This window comes from Pantherophis guttatus, chromosome 2 (assembly GCF_059756535.1).
Source record: "Pantherophis guttatus breed Tessera chromosome 2, ASM5975653v1, whole genome shotgun sequence".
Lineage (NCBI taxonomy): Eukaryota > Metazoa > Chordata > Lepidosauria > Squamata > Colubridae > Pantherophis > Pantherophis guttatus.
The window spans coordinates 244,206,383-244,226,162 of NC_142064.1; the positions used below are offsets into that span (position 1 = coordinate 244,206,383).

The 19,780-nt window shown below is 38.3% G+C and overlaps 1 protein-coding gene across 21 annotated transcripts in view; it reads left to right on the forward strand.

The window, feature by feature from the left end:
• Positions 1-19,780, forward strand: part of CADPS (calcium dependent secretion activator) — a 453,285-nt gene that overhangs the window by 235,317 nt on the left and 198,188 nt on the right. For all 21 annotated transcript variants that reach the window (XM_087883748.1, XM_060684201.2, XM_060684202.2 and 18 more), the window contains exons 8-9: positions 1,620-1,759; positions 8,916-8,982. In XM_087883748.1, the coding sequence (XP_087739874.1) occupies positions 1,620-1,759; positions 8,916-8,982 (207 nt within the window). The remainder of the gene's footprint in view (positions 1-1,619; positions 1,760-8,915; positions 8,983-19,780) is intronic.

The window sequence follows — 19,780 nt, forward strand, 5'->3', positions numbered from 1 at the left end:
ACTTTTTAATACTATTATTATTGGGCATGCTTAAATTACTTGTGACCAATTAAAATTTATTGCAGTACTCTCAGTTCCAAGACTGTATCTTTGTGAATGTCTTCCACCTTATACCTCCCAATAAAATAAGTAATGAGTATTAAAGAGTATTTGAAGAACAAACTATATATACAAATTAGGACAGATTAAGATTGCTGGGTTCTTGTTGGCTCACAATGCATGTAAAAAAGGGGAAGGGCTGTGAGACCCCAAGAACAGGGAGCAATCCGAAGAGTTACTTCAGAGTAGATCCATACTTGGATTCTTGAACGCTGCACTTCCAAACTACACATTGGACTTTGATATGACAGATTGGAATTCTTTTCTCTTTTGTGCTACTTCTTAGTTTTCAGGTACAGTCGCTATTAACCCAGTCCCCATATCATGCTGAGTCATGATGTGACTCAGCATGACTAAATCAGGCTTAAGCTTGATTTAGACTTGTCACAAATGTGCATAGGCATCAGCACATACCTACACTGTGCATAGATTGATGGGTAAGTGTAGGTTACAAATGGTTGCAGATGGGTCAACTCGCACACCTCCCAAATCTCAACTATATGTTGTGAGGAGGTGCATGCTGATCATTTGATCCAACTTCCTGTTGGGAAGTTTTCTAATGCCACCCCTAGTCAGAATGTTAACATTCACAGAATTATAAATAGCAATAGCAACAGCACTTAGATTTATATACTGCTTCATGTTTCTTTACAGCCTTCTCTAAGCAGTTTACAAGTCAGCATATTGCTCCCAATAATCTGGGTCCTCATTTTGCCGAAGGATGGAAGGCAGAGTCAACCTTGAACTGGTGACAATCAAATTGCAGAGCTGCAGGCATTTGGCAGCCAGCAGAATTAGCCTGCAATACTGCATTCTAAACATTGCGCTGCCATGGCTCATAAATGCAACAGCTATGCAACTGTCTCCAAATGCCAAATGCATACGTTACCTGACGTGCAGTGACACAGAAGTCTAATTCTCACCTTATGCATGCAAAGTCAAACCAGAAACAATTAGGCTTACGTTGAGAGGTGGGATTCACTTACCTTCCCTACCTGTTCGCAAATGTGAGCGCGCGCATGCGCAAGGCCTACCGTGCATGCTCTTTGCTTGTGCATTACATCCGGGTGGATAGGTGGAGCCTCCCGCAGTCGCCACTACCGGTTTTCCCGAACCGGACAGAACCAGCTGAATCCCATCTCTGCTTATGTTGGAACAACATGACCTCTTTTAAGTCGCATCACAGTTGGTAATGCTGAGAAAAGGCACAAGACTTTTTTGGTGCAATCACCCTGCCCAGTCACAGAATTACATGGTAGATCCTAAAAAGACCTCTAATTTTTACAATGTTCTTTAAACATTAAAGAAGAAAAAGTGACAAATCTGCATAATATTGTTTAGTGGAATAGAAAATTCATTTACTTTACTTTTCATTGGGCTGATATGACAACAATGAAAGTTAACATCATTTTTATTATGATGGTATCGCAGGAACTCTTATCTGGGAGCAAAATAATTCTGAGAGATTCAATATATATTCATAGCATCTAAATCTCTGCATGTTAAAACTTTGTCTTCAGGTTGTTCTTCATCCGACACCAAATAGCCCCAAACAATCTGAATGGCACAAAATGGCTGTTTCCAAAAACTGTCCTGATCAAGACCTGAAAATCAAGCTTGCTGTCCGAATGGATAAACCTCAGAATATGAAACATTCTGGGTAAGTGACTTTTTTTTTTTTTTTTTTTTTGCAAACGACAGTGATTGCAAGTTACCATATTTTCCAATATTATAATAATTGAAAAATATCTCCTCCTTCTCCCAGAGTTTGTATTAGAAATGGAATCAATGGGATTTAATTTTCATCTTTTTGAGAATGATTGACATTTTATTCACTGGTAGCTTTGACCTCTCTTAATCTTTTAAAACAAATGTCTTCTGAAAGTAATCTCTAGTCTCTGTCCTGCATGTGAACTAACAATATTATTATTCTAAAAAAGGAACAATAAAATATAAATCGGTGTAATTTCCATGTATTTTATTTCTTGCATTGAATTTTTAGAATAGTAAATTCCTTATTGTATAATCAGAATATTCATAATAATGATAACCTGTTTCTTTGAATATCCTGATTATGCCATCATAATTAGGCATATAATATTCTGAATGTGTTGTCAAGGTCTTTGAAATAATGATGAGGCCTGGAGGAAAGGAACAGGCTGAAGCTCAAACCCAAGTGCTGCCTCTCTTTAGTCCTGAACTTCTCCAATGCTGCCTCTCTTTAGTCCTGAACTGCCCCAAAATTTGGGGGACTTTTTTGAGCAGGAGGCCATGACAGCCAGGAAGACCTTCAAATAAGTTCACCTATTGTACCAGTTGTGCCCATACCACAATTAGGAGGCACTTTACACAATCATTCATATTTTGTTCAGCTCATGATTGCATGGTGCATTGCTCAGTATATGGGGGAGTCCTTGAAGAATATTGAGAGGTTGAAGCTGGTTCTGAAGGAGGGACTATGTGAGGGTTCTCTGTTTTCTAAGACTGGATAAACCACATTGCACAAGGCACTTTATTGTAACACACTTTCCTATTGCCCTGAGTTGACTCCACACTCCTAGCTTTTGAGAATTGATGTAGTCATATAAACAAGTCTTTGATTGTTAGCCCTTATAATAAATAAAAGTCTTAAAGTTTGTAAAGTCCAATTTCCTGCATTTTTAAAGACCCCAAAAAAGGGTTTTTTCCCCTCCCCCCCCCACTTTAATCCTTTCCTTCCAGTCTGGTAATTTTCTCAAAGTGTCTGATCGCCACTTTCAATAGTTCTGAGTAAATCCAGATTTCTCTTTCTCTTAACTTGGGGTTAAGTTTTGGGTAAAAAATAATCCTCTCACCCAGTTCCATACTGTTCACCAAAATCCACTCCAGCTCAAAGCTTCGGTGGTCATCGGCTGTCTCAACTTTGTGGCAGCCATCTTAAGCTGTTTCTAAATCTCTCTCTTATTATTACAATTATCTTATCTTATAATAATGTATATACTAGTATTCCCCCTTTCTCTTATTTCTATCTTTATTCTAACTTTTATTCATGTGACCATTATATTAAAAGATGTTCCCTTTGTATTACAGTACTATCATTATTTCGTTGTCCAATATTTAAATATGCAATTCTAATACCAATCACAATATTAGTTAAACATACAAATTAATTCTGTTCATATTCTTTAGATTCCATCCAATCCATATGATTCCACTATTAATATACCTGTTTATACAAGTATTAAAATATGTTCTTTCATCATTTTATTAGTCATTATTTATCCTTCATTATTTCATTATTCAATATTTCAGTATATTATTCTAATGCCAATCACAATATTATTTAAACATACAAAATAACTCTATTCATATTCTTGCTTTCATCCTATCTTTATGAATAAATAGTCAGTCAGGTCCATTTATATAGCCCAGGGAGTTATCCAAGCCTCTTTGAGTCACCTTTCTAGATTCAAATAAATAGTTTAACGCTCAGGGGTCACTTTTATTAAATGTCTTCCTTGTTCTCATATTTAAATCTCCAGTGGTCATAGCGTAGATGTATATAGTCCAGTAAATATTTTCACAGTCCTTTAAATGGGTATTCCCAGGCTTGTATATTTTCCTTTCATCAGCAGGTGGCGCTCTTAGGTTAATTTTCACTGTTACTAAAAATCTGGTTTTAATTATTTTAAATTGTAATTCAATTATAGAACCAATGTTAAATTTTAAATCCTTAATTTCAATATTTTAAATTGCCTTCCCAATGCCATGTCTTCCCAATTTGAAAGTCCAATTTCTTGCATTTTTAAAGACCCAAAAAAAGGGTTTTTCCCCTCCCCCCCCCCACTTTAATCCTTTCTTTCCAGTCTGGTAATTTTCTCAAAGTGTCTGATCGCCACTTTCAATAGTTCTGAGTAAATCCAGATTTCTCTTTTGGGGTTAAGTTTTGGGTAAAAAATAATCCTCTCACCCAGTTCCATACTGTTCACCAAAATCCACTCCAGCTCAAAGCTTCGGTGGTCATCGGCTGTCTCAACTTCATGGCAGCCATCTTAAGCTATGTCTTCTCCTCATTGTGGCTGAGAGGGAAAGAAAGCCCCGGGTCAAGTAGGACAGCTACAACTATCCCAGACCTTGCAGGGTATCCCTCTTTGCTTCACCACCCCTCCAAGGCGGCTTTGGCTCCTTTCAGAGCCCACCAACGGGGAGAATTTGGCACGGGAGCGAGGAGACCCACTCTCCATGTCCGATCCCGCTGCGATGTCAGCCAGAAGTCCTGTGTGAATTCTCTTCTTCTTGGTTCTTACCAAGCTCCCTGCCAATCTCTGTGCCAAGCTTCAGGCACAGTCACACCACAATGGGCTGTTTACTGTAGCTTGTCATCCTGGCATTTGGCCACAATTTGCTTGCCTGTATGAATCATACATTTCAAACAACACTTCTTCCTTCCTAATATACTTGTTGTCTTCTTTTTCTCTTACAAAGTCATACTTTTGCAGACTAAAGGTTTGGGTGGGATGAAGTTGCATATGGATGTCAGCACGTTCCTAAAAATGCCAGGTTATGGCTCAATGAGCTAGACACCTGGAACATAGGCATGGATGCTTATGAGTCAACTGGGTGGGGGGGAGAGAAATGATTGAATGAATGAATGAATGAATGAATGAATGAATGAATGAATGGGTGAATGAATGAATGAATGAATGAATGAATGAATGAATGAGCCCATCTCGTCTCAGATTTCTGGAGCTGTAAACATTTACTGCCCTGAGAAACGGTATGTTGAACCTATTCTTGGAGAGGTGGGTGTGGGAAGCACTGTTGCTTGGCTGCAGCTGTTTTTCTCAAATGCAGGCAGAAACTCAGTTTGATTCCCCCCCACGCATGGTGTACCTAAATAACAATTCTGCTACATGAATTTTGGCTGCAGTTCAAGGTGCTGGTTATTACCTAATAAAGCCCTTCATGGCATACAGCCTGGTTATTCAAGGGGCATCCTATCTTTCATAGTTTCTGCCCATAGTACACGATCCAGTCAGGTGGGCATCCTCCTGGTTCTTTGAATTAAGTATCATGTGATAGAACCCAAGAAGCAGACCCTTTCTGTCACAGCTCCTGCCTTCTAGAATGAACATCCCCAAAGATTTGTATGGCCTCCACCCAGACATTATTCAGATAAGCCCTTAAAATGCAGGTTTTGGGTTAAACTAGGTGATGAACCTCTTGTGGAGGCAATTCCTTGGTTGCAACTTCTGCTACTTTTTCAGGTATTTGCTATTGTTTGTATTGGATTGTTTTAAATGCATACTGTTCACCCACCCAGCATCATGGTGAAATGGAGCAGCCTATAAATATAAATGATACGATATGATACGATACGATACGATACGATACGATACGATACGATACGATATTACAAAAAATCTACTTACAGGAAAATTACATTGATTCTACAAAAGAAAGATCTTTACAAATAGAAATGCTCAATATTTAAATGAGGGCATATGAGATATTATTATTATTATTATCATTATTATTATTATTATATAATCTGTAGTGAGATTCACAGCCTTTGAGGCTGGTTAATAGCTCAGCAGCTCGAGTCCTAAACAAGGACCTAGGAACTGTTAAGGTATCGTCGGAGGATGTATTATTATTATTATTATTATTATTATTATTATTATTATTATTATTATTATTATTATTATGCTTTCCTGTAGTTATTGTTTTAGATTATTTATTGGAGAGATAATTTAACTACAATGTGCTCAGCTTATGGACTGGCTTTATGGAGTCTCTCTCTACATTTTCCTATGAGGAATTCCATTAAAATGTGTTTAGTGGAATGTGTAAAGCATTGCTACTTTTCACATGATCTAACAAATTGAAATAGTGTTTCACTCTTTATGGCTTCTTATCTTCTTAACATATAAACATAAAATAATCTTTCTGAATTATTCCTGGACCCATGTTAGAGAAGACTTTTATTCACACTCAGCCTCTTCACATAGAACAGACAGGCAGATTTACAGCACCCTTGTACTCTCCTCCATGTTGCATCGATTTGTCATTCTTCATCCAACAGAAAGGAGAATTATTTATTTATTTATTTATTTATTATTAACAAATTGTAAATTGTGAGTGAAGTATTGGTTTATTAAATTAAAACAAATTTAATTTTATCATGGAATCCAAATACACAGCACACCTGGTCTATGTAGACTGCTACAGTATTAGATTTGGACATGTGGACTTTTTTTTTAAGAAAGTATGTACTGTGTTTCCCTGAAAATAAGACCCTGTCTTATATTTTTTTGAACCCTGAAATAAGCGTTTGGCCTTATTGCCATGCACTCAAAAGCCCGATTGGGCTTATTATCAGGGGATGTCTTATTTTGGGGGAAACAAGGTATGTAAAATTCAGTGTGGACAGTCCTCACTTTTCATAAAGATTTCACCCCATCATTGACTGCATAATCTACCCTTACATGCATTAGGCTACATTTTGTGCATCTTTTCCATTGAAATTGTATCCCTACATTTTAAAGAGCAATGCTGAAGATGTAAGACATGTATGGGGGAATGGAGAGCAGTATGAAAATAATATTCTAATCTCTCACCAGATACAATATACATCTTGATGGGATTCTAATCTAATCCAGCCCTATTAGTATGTCTCTTTTATCCCAACTTGCAATAAAAACATAGATGCTATATTTTTGGACCATCTGTTCAGCATTTTGTCACTAATGATAGCCAAGAAGTTACAATCTAACCTCTGCTACATATATTGCATTGGGTGCCAATTAGCTCCCGGGTCCAATTTAAAATGTTGGTCATTGCCTTTAAAGCATGAGACCAGATTATTTGAATTCCTGATTTCTTGAACCCATCACACCCAGGCAGAGAGGGAAGGCATATTACAAACCCTGTTGTCAAAGAATTTTACTGGTGGAGACTAGGAACAGAGCCTTCTCTGCTGCATCCCCCACCCTAGGGAGCATCTTGCAGGCCCCTACTTTCCTGCCCTCCTGGAAGAGCATTAAGATCAGACTCTGCCAATTGGCCCTGCAATTGAACAATGCCATGCAACTCTAGGGCAGAGGTGGGTTTCATCAGGTTCTGACCAGTTCTGGAGAACTGGTAGCGGAAATTTTGAATAGTTCGGAGAACCGGTAGTAAAAATTCTGACTGGCTCCTCTCCCATCTATTCTCTGCCTCCCAAGTCCCAGCTGATCGGGAAGAAATGGGGATTTTGCAGTATCTTTCCCCTGGAGTGGGGTGGGAATGGAGATTTTGCAGTAACCTTCCCCTGGAGTGGGGTGGGAATGGAGATTTTGCAGTAACCTTCCACTGGAGTGGGATGGGAATGGAGATTTTACAGTGCCACACCCACCAAGTCACGCCCACCAAGCCATGCCATGCCCACCAAACCATACCCACAGAACCGGTAGTAAAAAAATTTGAAACCCACCACTGCTCTAGGGGTAGTTGGTGGGCTGAAGATTCTTCCTTTTAATTTTGTAATTGTTCTTTTTAGCTTTGTTTTAATCTGGGTTTTTTTTTTTACTTTGTTTTTAACTATAGCAATAGCACTTACAGCATTCTAGTAGCAGTTTACAATGTCACCATATTGCTCCCAAAATCTGGCTCCTCATTTTACTGACCTTGAAAGGATGGAAGGCCAAGTCAACCTTGAGCCCCATCAGGATCAAACTCCAGGCTGTGAGCAGAGTTAGCCTGCAATACTGCATTCTAATCACTGTGCCACCAAATCATATCGCTTTTATATGATTTTCCATTTTATTTGTAAACTACCCAGACGGATGTAAGTGTGATGGGCAATATTAAAAAAATTATAAATAATAAAACTAAATAAATTGGAAGCTTACTGGAAGGATATAATACAATAACCATGCTTTATTCTTTCCATGTAGCTTTTAGGAATCAAACATCATGGAGACTCCATATGGCTTTTCATGATCAATAGCCATTCATATGTTTATGTTCCACAAATTTGTCTTATCTGTTTTAAAATGACCATCAGCACATTCTAATTTAATTTAATTTAATCACTTTCTTAGCTAACACCAGCTGTGTTGTCACACCTGATGGTGCTGAACAAAATTGTAATCAGAGTGTGATCACTGCTGGCATTTTCCAACTATGGTCCTTTACAATTTTATTTTTAAAAAGTGCCGGTAATTTTTCTAGTCTGAGACAGAAAGTAATCTAATGAAATTTGAAAGTGAAATAGTACCTGTCAGAAGGAATATCATGATAGATTCCAGACAGATTCCAGACTATTTTTTTTGTGCAAAGAAAAAGAAGGAATATTGATGCCTCTTTCTTAATGTAGAACAACTGATTATTGGAGATAGAGACTAGCGAGATGTAGAAGAAGGATTAGCAGAAGCTAGAGGTGGAGTCAAAAGAGGAATCAGTCTAGAGTCACTATGTAGAGTCACTCTTTTGACTCTGCCCCCAGCTTCTGCCACTCCTCCTATAGAAGAATGCTAAAAGATTAGCTCACTTCTCTTTTCCATAGAAGAAAACACAGAAGCAGTTGAGCCAGTCATCAACTTAAAAGATCACCACTCCCACCTCCCTGTGATCATGTGATCTGATTTTGGAGCTTGGCAACTGGTTGACAATTAATGGTTGTTTGTAGGATTCCATAGCCACAACACAATTTGCAACATTTTTTTTTTTTTTTGCTAAAGCTGGTGTTTAGTTCCAGTTTCCAGCAAAAACTGCCCAATGCAAACAATGAAATTCTTATTTATTTATTTATTTTTAAAATCCCCTAATGAAGTTTTTTCTTGCTGCTTTTATAGATATTTGTGGGCCATCGGCAAAAATGTCTGGAAGAGATGGAAGAAAAGGTTCTTTGTACTGGTCCAGGTAACGCTTCCACTAAAACTTATATTTGCATTATTCTTTAACACCACATTGTAATACAATTAGACTCTAAGAGCAGTATTGATACACAAACACAAGGATACTGTGGTCTGGGTTCAGACAAAATCCAAAGCTATTATCAATGAGAGACTACACATTACAGTAAGTGTAACAAAGCTCATTACAGCACAGGCTTACAGATAAACAAGATTGATGACACGTAATTGCTGTAAAATTGTAAGGTGTAAAGTCTAGGGTTGTAAATGATGGGCAGTTTATAGGCAAACTCAATGGGATAAGGGAGGCAAGCAGTTCCTCTATCACTTTCAATAGATTCCACCCTGAATATATAAGGAAAATTAGAAGGACTGCATGTCCTCATTGTCCTTCTGCTTTAGAGTTATAATGCATGTAAAGAAGTTGCTTAATGAGCATTCATTAAGCAACTTCTTTACATATGCATTATAAATCTAAAGCAGATGCAGGAAGAAAGAGGCATAACATTTAACTGAAGAAAGGTTATCTACTTGTGGATTAGCAAACGAGGTTGGGGAAAAGGCTTTTTCTTTTATGACAGCCTTTTGGAGATGAGGTTGCTGCTTCTGTTTCTTGTGTCTGACACCAGAAGTCCTCACTGCCAGGACTTCTTATCCATGCCTCATTATAGTACTGCAATTACTATTGTGTGTGGGGTTCTCACTGTGCATGTCTCCTTCTCCTTCTCCTTCTCCTTCTCCTTCTCCTTCTCCTTCTCCTTCTCCTTCTCCTTCTTCTCCTTCTCCTTCTCCTTCTCTTTCTCTTTCTCCTCCTTCTTCTTTTGCTCCTCCTTCTCCTCCTCCCCCTCCGCCCCCTCCCCTCCTCCTCCTCCTCTTCTTCCTTCTTCCTTCTCCTCCTTCTCCTCTACCCAATGGACTCTTTAATTAACACCTTTATTTTACATGTTTGTATTATTTAATCTTGTTTTAAAAAATTGTGACTTACATCAAGATCTTCTGGGTGGTAATGGTGTAGTGATATACATGTAAATGAATAAATAGGCAAAATCTTTATATTAGCAGATAGCAATAGATGAAATGTTTGTAGTCAACTTGATAGAATTATCAGAGGAACATGTCATTCTAAATCATAATGAGCAACTAATTTATTTTGGATTATTTTGGACTCAGTTCAGTACATGAAATAAACCTCCTCTTTCTGGTTTATGGGTTAATGCAATGTGTGAACTAGTGAGTCTTAATCAATAAATAATGGTTTAGTATGATGTCCAAACTACATATAGGTAGTCCTCGCTTACTGGCCACAATTGAGACCAGCAATTCCATTACTAAGTGACACCTCACATTCAAAACCACATTTTTTCCCCTTTCTCTTTTGGAGTGTGGGTGCAAGCCATGATTTCTCTTTTAGGCTTCATTGGGCACCTCCACCCAAAGATTTTTACAGTTTCAGAACCAGTTCTGGACCTGCCTGCGCTCACATCTCTACTTCTGCTACAGCTTATTTGCACCAGATAATACTGTCGCTGTTTGAGACCCACAGAGTTGAAAAGAGAATAATGATAGTTTCAATGAGAAATAACAATTTTTTTATTTCCTTAATTCTTAATTTGTTGCTATTTTGCTTTGTTTTGGGATAACATCAGTTTAACAAGTTCTTGGTTCATTATAATTAGAATCACTGTAGGTTAGATACCATACATATTCACATACAGATGAGTTTATTTAATATTAGTCTCTTGTATCTTGAGTGCCAGTCAGTTCAGCTTGTTTCTTCCAATGATGGTGTGCAGGCAACAGTGTATCGGCTTCCAAGAGAACTTCTAGCACTACTTTAGTTTCTAGTATAGAAATCCTTGCAAAAAAATAATGCTGATGGGTCAGTCATACAGAAAGAATAAATAAGGATCAAATTGTTAAACTAATCTATGAAGGGAGAGTGAGTGGATTAAGAGGAAGGGGGAGACCAAGGAGGCTGTGGTTGGAAAAAACCAGTGAGAGCCTCAAAACGTATGAGATGAGAATTTTTTTTAAAAAATGCTATGGATGAAATGTAGTGGTAGAAGTGAGGATGGTTTGCAAAGATAAAGGGGTATGAATGTGAGTGATGTATAATGAATGATGCTGGTGTAAAACTAACTTTAGATTACGTTGATGAAGATTCTCAGTCATCCAGGTAGAGTTGTCTGGAAGTTAAGTCATGGCAATTGGACTTCTTTTCTTTTCAGTTGGAAACTTTTGCTGCTTAAATTTCAAACCAAAAGGAAAAGTCCAATTGCCATGACTTAACTTCCAGATAACTTTAGATTCATCCTTTCCTTTACCTCCTTTTTTGAAAGCAGTTTTCCACATTCAGAGCTCTATAGAGTTCTGGGACTACAATTCTGGAACTGTTATTGATAGATCCAGAATGCCAGGGTGGGCAAAGCTCTTCTGAAAGCTACCCAGATTATTTCAGATCATTCTGGGCTGTCTTTTAGGATTAGCGAAATAAAACCAATGGGAAGAGAATAAAAGACTCTTCACAATGCTAGAAGTAAAGAGAAAACAGAACTTCAAGAAAATTTAAAATTTTCATAAAAGTTGGCAGTGATTTAGAGGCTTCCTTTGCTTTAAAACAGAAATGTTTCTGTAATTAGACATGCAATTTTTGCTTCAAAGCCCAACTTCCTCATCCATAAAATTTATCTGGCCTTTTCTTTAAAATACTGCTTATCTAATCTTGAATCGTTGAGGTGGGTGTTGGTTGCAATGCCATTTCTACATTCTGACAGTATTTACTCTGAGTAGTGGTATAACGTGCCCCTACAACTCTATAATGTGTAAACAAGCTTAGAACATAGAGTGATTTTACTACATGCCTTCTGTATATCACCATTCTAATAGCAAATTTACTCTCTGAGAAGAACAGAATGTTAATTGCATGCAAATTTCATGGCAGAGACTTGTTATTCACCTCATTGTAAATTCTGAAATATGCAGTGTGAAAGTGATGGCAGAATATGACCTCAAGGTTAAGAATGAAAATTATCCACAGCCTCATAAATCAGGGAGAAAAAAACATAGCAAAGTCCATCTAAGTGCTCCTAACTGGCACAGAGAATCTCAGAAAAGCTTTTAAATTGCACAAATAGGTAGGTAATGTTACTGTTGAACTTCAAGGCCATCAGCCAATAATCATTTATGATCTTGTTAGATATTTCCTCGCTTTCTCCTTTACATCAGTATGCTGAGAATGTCCCTGGCTCCTTTCCTAAACATTTAAAACAAATACTGTAGCTGAGATGCGATTTATTGTTAAGCCTTAAAAATCAGTAGAAATGATCATTGTTGCACTTCTAAGATATTATCAAAAGAGCAAATGTTTTTTGGAGCGGCTAAGAAAACAATAGGTTTGTCTTTTTGCTGGCTCAGATTTGTTTTTAGTTAATCATGTAAGTAGTAGTGGAACCATGACACCAATACAAGTGTGAGCAGAAGTATTCTAGGGACATTCTCCTGCAAGAATCAAAACTATGCAACCATTCCAAAGGGGAAGAGGATAGCGATAAATAACATTTGAGAAAATGTATCAAAGTACTTGTCAGGTTTCGAGGTCGTCTCAAATAACTCCATCATAGCCAACACTGACTTCCTGACCCAAAACCCTCCCTTTCCTTTCCCCACTCCTCTGCACTCATTGGCCATCTTCCAAGTCACTCTACCCTAATCTACTGCTCCAGCTCAAAGGAATTTCCCCCCTCCCCTCTCATCTCCTAGAGGATATTATCTCCAGGGAAAATAAGTAGGTGAAAAGTCAAACATCCCTTTCCAGATGCCTCTGCTTCTCCTTCTTATGTCAGCACTAGAGTAAATGCAGCTTGAAGTGCTGACATCACTATTTAATCAGCATCCTACAAGCATGTGATCGCATTCCATATTGATGTCTTCAGCATCAATCAACATAGGTTGATCATTCTTTTATAGGATAACACAACATGCTGAATCATAAACTACCCAGGCTGACTTCATATACCCTGCCAGGCTACAAAGAAAACTACCCAAGGTTAAAACTAATCAAGCCTAGCACATTGTGCAAAAACAGCACCTCTGTCTTTAACTGACTTGGTTAAAGGCAATAGACAACACAGCGCCTAGCTCCATAGTGCTACCAACCAGTTGCTGGTACCAAGTCTATAGTTCAGGGATGGCAAATTCAAGGCCCCCAGGCCAGATCCGGCCTGCAGGGTGCTTAAATCTGGCCCATGGGGCCAGCCTGGAAATAGCAAAGAATCAGCCTGCGATGCCTCTGGCAGGCAAAATGGGGCGTGGGGGGGCGCATCTGGATGGCCTCCTGCAGCATTTTGCCAGCTAAAATGTGACCGCTCTGTGCCCCGTTTTGGCTGGCAGAGTGCTGCAGGAGGCGTCCATCCTGTCTCCCCACCCCACCCCCCACCCCCAACCAGCCTGTGGAGGAGAACTACAATGCTGATCCGGCCCTCGAAGAAATCCAGTTTGACACCCCTGCTATAGTTTCAGTCAGCCTGCAGCCAATGGTTCTCCATTTTAAATTACGTGATTCTTCTTCTGCATATGGAGTTCTTCTACAGTTTCAATCCCTTAATCACAGTTTTATCTTCTTGATCTGGCACTGAGAACATTTTGACAGTTTTATCATAGATTGTTATAGGTGATCATTAACAAATCGAGGGGGTGCCCTTCATCTCAAGCACAGTCCAATACTTTCCTCTTTTTAAGTAGCAATCAAATCTGTTGTCTTTTTATTTCTAGTTTGTTTGTTCTTGAGTAGTTCTAAGCCATATGCTTTTAATCTGTCCCATCATCTGTTGTGCTTTGTTGTTGGATCATGAAGCTTTTTTTTTTTTTTTTAGTTTTGCTTTATTTATTTACTTTGACAATCCTGGCAGAAACATGTCCTTTCCATTGTAGAAAAAAAAAATACCTGAAAAGGCTAAATGAAAGGGTACAGAAAAGGGCACAATTTAAAGAATGGTGCTGAAGTAAAACAGGCTTGTGTATTTTTTTTTTCCTGGGCTGAAAATTTTACTTTGCCAATTGGAAGCCACACAGCAAAAAATATTGAGGAAGACTCAGACTAAAAACTCACATTGACTCCAGATAGTTTACAGGTAAATAAAATTCAATGTAATTAATAAAATGATTGTCATGTATTTATTCCCATTCTGTCTCATTGACAATGGCATTTAGTAGCAACTTTTGGAATTCTATGGGGATCACACTCAAAGTTTGTGAAGTACAACTGTGCCCCTGGACTAAGATAAGATTAAAATACTTAAGGTTTCCAAGTCTACAAAATACTGAAGATGGAATGTTAAGAAAAATTATGAATGAACTGGAGAGGTTAGTCATTTTTATTGCCTCAGTATTAGAACTCTTTTTTTTTTTTTTACTTAGATTGATTTCTGATGAGTTCAGGGGAAAAAAAATCCCAATTCTTCCATTAGCCAGAATAAATAAAGATGCACAAAATGGCTAAGACTATGTTTTCCTTAATAACATGTGAAGTCTCCAGAGGCTCTCTATAAATTTCCAGAATGGAATTCATGAATGATTTCATTAAAAAGGCAAACAGTGTGACATGAATCAGCAAGGTGCATATCTGAACTGACTTGAGCATGTTCAGAAAATAGAAACTGTCAAACATGAAATTAACTACTAATGTAAAGAATACTGAAGAAGCATAACTACCCGGTATCTGTATTCAGAAGATGACTACTTATGAGTACTAAGAACATAAAGGGGGTATCAAAAATGTACTAGATATCTCTGTCTTCTGGCCATTGACATTCATACTGTTATTGCAAATAACACAAAATTGGCATCAGCTACGTACACACAAGTCTCAGTCCACAGAGATAGACGTTCAGACTGACCTACTCAGTGGGAAAAATGCTATTATAAACTTAATTTCACGTGGATTCATTCACATTGACATTGATTATCCATGAGTGAGATGTATAATAATAATAATAACTTTATTGTCATTGTATGTGTATACACAGTATACCCATACAATGAAATTCACTTAACACCCAAAGACTAGGTCCAACACACATAACAATCCCCAAACACACTCCCACCCACCACAATTCCCCACCCCTAAACTACCCAAACATCCATACAACTGACCAAGTAATGCTTTCCAACAGTTCACTGATGGTGGCCCTTTAGTTCATTGTTGAGTGCAATTATAGCTCTGGGATAAAAACTATTCAGAAAACGTGTGGTCCGTGTTTTAATTGTTCTGTATCTTCTGCCAGAAGCAACAGTCCAAAAAGATTGTAAGCAGGATGGGAAGAGTCAGCTTCTAGAGCAGGGGTGTCCTCCCTAGTTTCACAAATTGGAAAAATGTCAGGAAACGTCACGTGATGGCAACGTGACACGGCAAATTTGACACCTCTGTTATAGAGCATAACATTCATAAATAGTTCCTTCCTCTATTTTCCTCTGCCTTATGTACCACTTGGGGATTCTACCTCTGTTATCCCTGCTAGAAATGTCTGGATTCAGTTGTCAGTGATTGATGTGTGTTTCTTATTGACGATGAAAAGTATGTTGCTTCTGCAAAAATAAAGTGTGTTTAAGAAACAATTAAGACTTTATTTGCTGAATTAGAGGACATACTACTTACAGGGAGTTGCAGGGAGATATTTTTTAAGAATGTTAAAACCAGATGACAAAGGATTCACAGCATTGTCAGGAAATGTGAAATATGCTGACTCTCTCATTTCATTTTTCACATAGTAATTTGGTTCTGATTATTTCAACATCTGGAAGCTGGAGGCAAAGAAATAGCAACAATAATTTCCATGTTCACCCAGGAGGTGGCAGCAACATACCACTTATTGGCAGACAGTGCCTCCAGAAACATATATTGGCTGGTTAGTGATGATGCCATGAGTTCAACCATTCAGTTACTGGTCTTGGGCAGTGGTGGCCAAACATTTGGGCTTGCTGTGTCAGAATTTTGGAATATGCCTAACTTTACCCTCCTGGCATGTCACAAACAAAAGAGAACCAATTCTCTCTCCCCCTCCCCATCTAGGCCCACCCTGGACAGTGGCACTCAGTAGCAATGGTGAGACTAGGCCTGAAGTCAAGACCCAGGTCTTGAAGTCAACCTCAGTCCTAGCACTACACCTGCCACTCAGAAAGGCCATATTGTGCCATTCTCCAAGATGCATGAGCCTTGGGGAACAGCATGATTCCCAGCATTCCTCAGGATCTGCTGCATGCTGCTTACCGTCAGGCGCTGTTCTTTTTCGGTTGAAAGGCCCCTGCAGCCTACCCAAGGCTTCTCCAGGTCGCACGAGGCCTTAATTCTTGAAGCAGCTTCAGAAAATGCTATTCTATAGCATTGCTATTCTATTCTATTCTTCAGCCTCCAAAAACTGCACAAAAGCGCACCCCATTCTTGCACAATTTTGGGAGGCTTTAAAGGCTGCATGAGAGCACACACCATCATCACACAGCCTTCTCAAATTGCATGAAAATGAGTTTTGATGAATGCTGGCGTGTCACCCAAAACATGGTAGTGTGTCACCTTTAACACATGTGTTACAGGTTGGCCATCACTGCTCTAAAACCTTTTCCAACAGTGATAGGTTGGCATGTTCCAAACAATGAACTGAATGAAAACCAGCCAGTTGTGGGTGTGCTACTTTAGGAGATTTAAATGAGCAGCAAATAGCTGAGAGATTTACCCCATAGTTGAGTTTAAATAAGGAAATGGACTGGGACCTGTATATTATAAGGAATGGCACAATTCCAAACTATATTTTATGAATATAACTCATTACACCTTAGCTTGGAAATCTTTGAGGGAAATGCCCAAAGTCCATTGGAGTTGGGCGGTTTATAAATTCAAATAAATTATAATGATAAACTCATTATAAATCATAATAAATGTTTACAAATCATACTGATAATGAGATGGCAGTGAGTCATGTGAGTGGATATAATACACTTCCTTCAAACTAAGTTTCCTTTGTGTACATTTTTGAAGAGATTTTAGGAAACTTTGAATTACTGTATGGGGGAATATGGAAACCAGCGATTGAAAAACTAGACAGCTTCTTGGGAAAGGTTAATACAAATTTGATACCAGTGGAGGGCAGCATGTCACTGTATTATTTTGGCTGAGTTGAAAGCTCTCAGAAACCTCCTGTGAACGTACAATTCTTCTGTAGCATTGCATTCCAGTTATGTCCTAGTTTTAGTTTATAGGAAAACATAGAGCTGTGAGGATTTAAAAAAGAAATGATTTGGAAAAAGCGGAACTTGGACAAAGACAACTTTTTGGGATTCATTCAAGGGACTTTTCTATGAAACTACTGTTTCAAAATCAATTTAATCCATTGATTAAATTTAAGTTTGGGATAAGGAAGAAGGGGAAGGACTTTTCTGTTTTTGCAGCCTACAATCATCCAAATTCCGAGGGTGCAATTTCAATCACATCACCATCTTGAATTTGAATTTTGACCCATCCCTGGAGATGCTTCTGTCACCAAAGTAAAGAATAAGACCCCCGAGAGACTTGGAAAGGAATGTCTCTGCCAGTCACAATTCTTTGCAGTCCTCTTTCTATCTCCTCTTTTCAGTCAAAGGCAAGCCAGAGATGGTGATTTGCTTGCTTGCTTGGTTCTGCTAGAGTATCAGGGCAATAATTCTGCCTCCTCTTGCTTTCTAATGGTCAGGGAATCAAAATAAGATTAATCTTGCAACCCTAGATCTAGAGGTTACACTAGATATGGATACAGATGCAAGCAGAACCCTGAAGAAGGATAAGCATCATTAATTAATTAACAGCAAAAAGTCCAAAACATTTCTAATAACATTAAAATTTCAGAGAGGAGACATCCTAGCCTTTTTCTCCTCCTTCCCTGATTCCCCCAAAATGACTAACATCATCCATTAATGCAAGAGTTTTAAGGAAAAATAAAGTTTCTTCCAGAGGTCGAGGAAATGTCTAAACCAATATAAGACTACAAGGAATCCGGAATGTGACACAACCTTAACAGAGGCATTTTTCAATCATTTGACAATAAATTTCCCTATTCCTAGCCCAGAGCACAGGAGAATCCCTGGCTTTCCAACTGCCTTCTCCTAGATTATCCTGATTTTTAAAAAGACAATATATTAAGTACAAGCTGTGTCTTAATGCAGCCTGATGGGCACCTAAAGGCGATGTCAAATTCCCTCGCAGCCAATGAAGACTGCCATCAAGTATTTGACATTGAATGTGGCATGTCATGCACATCGATGGCGGAGTGAAAGCTACCATTTACAAGATCAGTGACAATAACTATATAGAACTATGGGGGCTTTGGGATTGCTTTAATATGATTGCTAACCAGCAATTTAGCTCACATTGTTTCTGACAGAGTGTCAGTCTGACATTATGTGAAATGAACGATGAGAGTTTTCAAAGGATGCACGCTCCTCTTTTTGGACAATAGCTATCTTTAAAAAAAAAAAAAGCTGTGAGCCTTTGAGTTGACAGCTCACTATCAAATACTTGTTAAAGACTGTTTTTTAAAAAAGCCCATGTCAATTGTATTATTATTATTTTTCTATCATATTCTTTTTTACTCTGCTAGTGCTGTCTCCAGTAACATTCTACAAAGTCCTGACTTGTCCTTGTTGTTGAATGGGGATAACCCAATAGGGTCAGTTACACAAGAACTATAGAGTGATTATATATCAACCGAGGCAACGGAGAAACCATACCTATCAGTTTAGATAGCTCATTTCTACTAGATATCACGAGGGATGGTTAGAACGTCTATGGTGAATTTCATCATTTTGTAAGGAAAGAGAGAATTAGAGCCATATCTCAAGTGTTGGTAGACAAAGTCTGATTTAATTTTCTGGAATCCAAGCTCAGGCACAGACAACCCATGGAGCTCATGCGACTAACAACATCCTATTTATGTCTCTCGCGGATTAGTCATTGAAACTCAATGGCAAGGAAACTCAATTTTGACTACACCTTTTCCATTTTAAAAGAAAATGGAAAAGTAAAGATGGAAATGGAAGCGCAAGACCACGCGGCAAGTGAAGCGTGCCCATTTTTACTGACATCCCACCCTCGCCCTCTTCTATTTGGGGTCAAAATTAGTGCAGTAAAAGTCTGTTTTGTTTTTGAGGCACCCTTTTCCGCTGAACTTGTAATGTAAGAGCAGGAATGGAAGTGCAAGCGTTTTCCTCTGGAAAAATAGGTTAAAATATTAGTTTTACCTTTTTAAATTATTTTTAATTATTTATTTATTTCCCACCTTTAGTATTTTTACCAAAAACCCAAGGCTGCAAATGTACCCCGCATATCTTCCTTGTCCTATTTTCCACACAATAACCACCTGTAAGGTTGGTTGGGCTGAGGGAGAGAGAGAGTAACTGGCCCAAAGACACCCAGCTGGCTTTCATGGGTAAGGCAGAACTAGAACTCATAGCTTCCAGTTTCTAACCTGCTGCCTTAACCACTAGATCAAACTGACTCATTGGTTCACCTGGTTCCCCTCCCTCCCTCATTCCAATAACATTACAAGTAACTAATACCTCTCTATGATCATGGAATGTGAATTGCAATTCCTTGGCCCTAAAGGTTTACCCATACCCTTTCCTTGGTTGCAGTTTCATAAGTATGCAGTTGAATACTTGGGTTAGATGCTATAGTACTAATTCACATGCAGTATTTAAATCACTGTTTACCAATTCTGATACTCAACATTAAGATTCTGCATTAAGGTGTACAAAAAAGGAAGAGAGAAAAGTGTTTATTCTTG